Raw genomic sequence first — 3,712 nt, 5'->3', positions numbered from 1 at the left:
AGAAACCTCTGGTCGGGCCCTTGTAAATCCTCATAGCCGTCAGAAATCTCAGAGTCACTCCTCCCGTCTAGTTTAATGTCTGAATGTAGGTCGTCCTGGTCGTCCAAGTCGTCCTTGTTCTCAATATTTTCCGTGTCGATGTTCTCCAAGTCGATCTCCTCCTCGTCCTCCCTCTTGTCCCCCTCCTCCCCCTCATGATCGCTGCCGTAAACATTTCCCTCTTCGTCGGTGCGGTTCCGGGGGGCCCAGGTCATCTTGTTCTCCTTCTTTAGCCTCCTCCTGGCGTTGGCGAACCAGGTGGACACCTGGGTGAGGGTCATTTTCGTGATGATGGCCAGCATGATCTTCTCGCCCTTGGTTGGGTAGGGGTTCTTGCGGTGCTCACTGAGCCAGGCCTTCAGGGTGCTGGTGCTCTCCCTGGTGGCGTTTTTGGGTCTGGACGGGTCACCGAACTGATATTGGCCATATGGGTAAAAAGCAGGGTGATGGTGGGCAAACCCTGGGTGCTGGACACCGGGACTGTCTTTCAATTCATACTGAGCACCCTGCAAAGACACGGAATCAAAGAGTCAGAGGGATTTATAAGACTTCAAATATTAATGCAAAGACAAATACTTTGTCTGGGTTTTTTTTTATTATAATAAATATATTCATCCCAATATGACATGTGGATCTACAGTAATAAAGTAACAATGGGGCCATTATTAAAGTGAAAACAACCAAAACAGTTAATGTATTTTTCTCACAACCTAAATCGTTATTTACTACCACAAGCTTCACAACTGAATGAAAATTAATTAAACTATTTTTAATTTATAAAAACCGAAATAGTTGCAAGGACACAACACTTTTCTTTCATCCACTTATTCCCCACCTATACATTCCTGTAAACCTCCCACAGCACATTGCATTTTATTAACTCTTTTGCTATCTGTTTAGGAACTGATGGGCTAACAATAAGCCTAACTCCATTCACAATAACCCACAGCTTGTTAATGTGTTACTTTCTAACCACTATAACTACATTTCACAAAAGATTCAACGCGAAGTTCACCAAGGCGCTCTAAAAGTTTACACTTAAAAAAGTGTAGAACAACCTCTCCTAAAGGTCGGCATTGCTTATTTCTTTTATTTTTAACTGTAGCTAACATAAAAGTTTTGGGTGAGTTAAGAGAAAGCAGAGTGACTTACCAATTGATTGAAAATTGATATATCGTTTGAGTAGGGGAGAAACGCTCCATAGCCCTGCGCTGCTGCTGCGAAAGGAGATCCGTACATAGTGGAGAGGACGTTGGAGAGTGCGCCGGACGGACTGAGCTCCGTCCCGGACCGAGCATTGCTGGCGATCCCCTGGCGCTCCGGCGGGTATATCGGTCGGATGTACTGATATCCCAGCTGAGGGAAAGACATGGCGGTAGGAAAAGGGAAAAAAGTCTGCTGCAATCACACAAAGCAAGGGAATTGCCTCGATATCCACTTTTACAGTGTGAGCATGTGAGCAACAAAAGGTGCAAGCAAGGGAAGTCTATATTTCCTCGGGAACAGCCACTGTAAACGATCCGGTTGCGCCCCTTATTTCTTCCTCTTCTTCTTCTTCTTTCCACCCTCACTTCCCTATTGATCTGGATGGACTAAGGTCAGGTCCTTACAGATTGCTTTAGATTATTGGGACTCCCTTGCTCAGATTGACATTTCTAGTCGTTTAGAAGCCCCTCCTATTTCTCAAATCTCACCCCTCTCATATACACCGCACACCAAACAGCCTCCCTCTCTCTCTCTCTTTCTCTCTCTCTCCCTCCTTCCCTCCCCCCCCCCCCCCCCGCCCCCCCACTCGGATAAGTGCACTGACGTCGCGAGCTCTTATTTGAATGGGGTTTCAAATCTCATTTTATGGCTCGCCAATCTATTTCATTTGTTATTTGTTCGCGTCTGTCCTACCGAATTTTTTTGTGTTAATTCACAATTTTGTCCATTTGCACAACAGTAAGCATTTTGGTGTCAGTGACTGATTAACTTTTTTTGTCTGCAGTTTCCTTTTAATACACAAATAGAGAAGACTCTTGTCTTTGTAGAAGCAAACTTGGACACTTACCTACAAGAGGATATCGGGTAGAAAAACTTAAATCGGGAAGTAAAGGTTAAGTTTAAGACAACTTGAAGACAGTTTTACTACCTTTTTTTAATGGGAAGTTTACACACACCTTTTTGAATTGACATTTATCTAGCCTATATAAAACAATGTTAAATGGGATGTTGACAAAACACATCACAATGTGTGGCATAACACAAGTTAAAAAAAAACTGTAAATAATTAATAATTAATAAGTTTGTAAGCACTGATGGTCAGGCCTTGTAAAGACCCCGGATCATAGGTTACACGCGCTTTTTTAAATTTATTGCTACATCACCGGGTGAAAGCTGTTCTTACACCGGTTCTGAGGTGTTAAGGGCTCTTGGTGGCAGGGAATCGGAGTCGTTTCATTCTTTAATTTGAAACATCAAACGGGTCGCATGTAGCCACTTGACATCAAAGAGTGAACTGACGATAGGGACATTATACTGTTAATGAAGACTAAGTGTAAAGTACCAACAATGATAAGTAATAAACATCTTAGTGGATTGGGCTGGGAAGATGTTTATTCTGGGAAACAATGTAGATTTCAATAAGAAAAAGTAGGGAAAAAACAATTAATCAACAGTATAATTTTTAACAACAATCACAATAATAATAAAAATAATAATAATGCTGCGTAAATAAACGGATCATTTAGAGATTTTAAATAACGGATCTTAATCCACTAAAAAACAAAACGATCATCTGGACAGACTGCACCTTAAGAAATTAATTTGATAATGTTGATGTAACTTGATGTTTCTTGTAAATAATACGGATTAAAACAAAACAAGACAGTCCGAATTGAAATTCCATGAATCAATACATGAAAGTGTGTACAGGACAACAATAATCACATTTCAACCCGGTTTTGTACCAGCATCTGTTTTGTTAATCGTTTGCAAAACAACTGCAGAGGCTGAATTATAATTTGACGTACTTTATTTGAATATGGTATAAGTCCTAATGTATTATTGACAGCGAAATTAAATTTCATCAATCTCAGTTTAGTTTTGATAATGCGATTCTGGGTTTCCAAGAACTCTGAACTTGAATAAACCTTTAATCTTCTTTTGAAGCAGATAGTTATCATTGTCTGGGAGGGATAATAGCAGCTATAATTTCATATATAGAGCTACCCATAAGGATACGCCTTGTTTCTGTAAAACTCTGTCCTGAATCTGTGTGTGTTCTTCGCCGACATCCACCCCAACCCGGATTATGGGGTTATTAATTACAGAGGCTTGCTGGTGCCATCCGACCGGAATGGTAATCACTACATAGCAGTCAATAGCATACTCACACTTAACACACACACTTATGCGCGCGCACGCGCGCACGCGCGCACACACACACGCATACACATAAGATCGACCTGCAAATTGAGGGGGTCCAGACAGTGAAATGAAGGGTGGTTAAGGATAAGTGAATGGTATTTGACATGCAGCAGCATAACACCTGTAAAGCAGAATTAGAAATTTAAGAAGGAAAAACAATCACGTCCAAACATCATATTGCAGACGGAGAATAGAGAAGAAAGTGTGTGTGCATGTAAGAGAGAGAGAGAGAGAGAGAGAGGGGGGGGGGGGGGGGGGGGGG

At 41.6% G+C, this 3,712-nt stretch overlaps 1 protein-coding gene across 1 annotated transcript in view; it reads right to left on the bottom strand.

The window, feature by feature from the left end:
- irx3a (iroquois homeobox 3a) overlaps nt 1–1,631 on the bottom strand; it is a 5,260-nt gene extending 3,629 nt beyond the window's left edge. The window contains exons 1-2 of the mRNA XM_046032773.1: nt 1,192–1,631; nt 7–545 (exon numbers count right to left, since the gene is read on the bottom strand). Coding sequence (XP_045888729.1) covers nt 7–545; nt 1,192–1,410 — 758 coding nt within the window. The 5' untranslated portion in view covers nt 1,411–1,631. The remainder of the gene's footprint in view (nt 1–6; nt 546–1,191) is intronic.
- Between the last annotated feature and the right edge of the window lie 2,081 nt (nt 1,632–3,712).

This window comes from Micropterus dolomieu, linkage group LG20 (genome assembly GCF_021292245.1).
Source record: "Micropterus dolomieu isolate WLL.071019.BEF.003 ecotype Adirondacks linkage group LG20, ASM2129224v1, whole genome shotgun sequence".
Classification (NCBI taxonomy): Eukaryota; Metazoa; Chordata; class Actinopteri; order Centrarchiformes; family Centrarchidae; genus Micropterus; species Micropterus dolomieu.
Note: the sequence above shows the minus strand (reverse complement) of the source record. Positions and strands in the feature narration are given on the sequence as shown.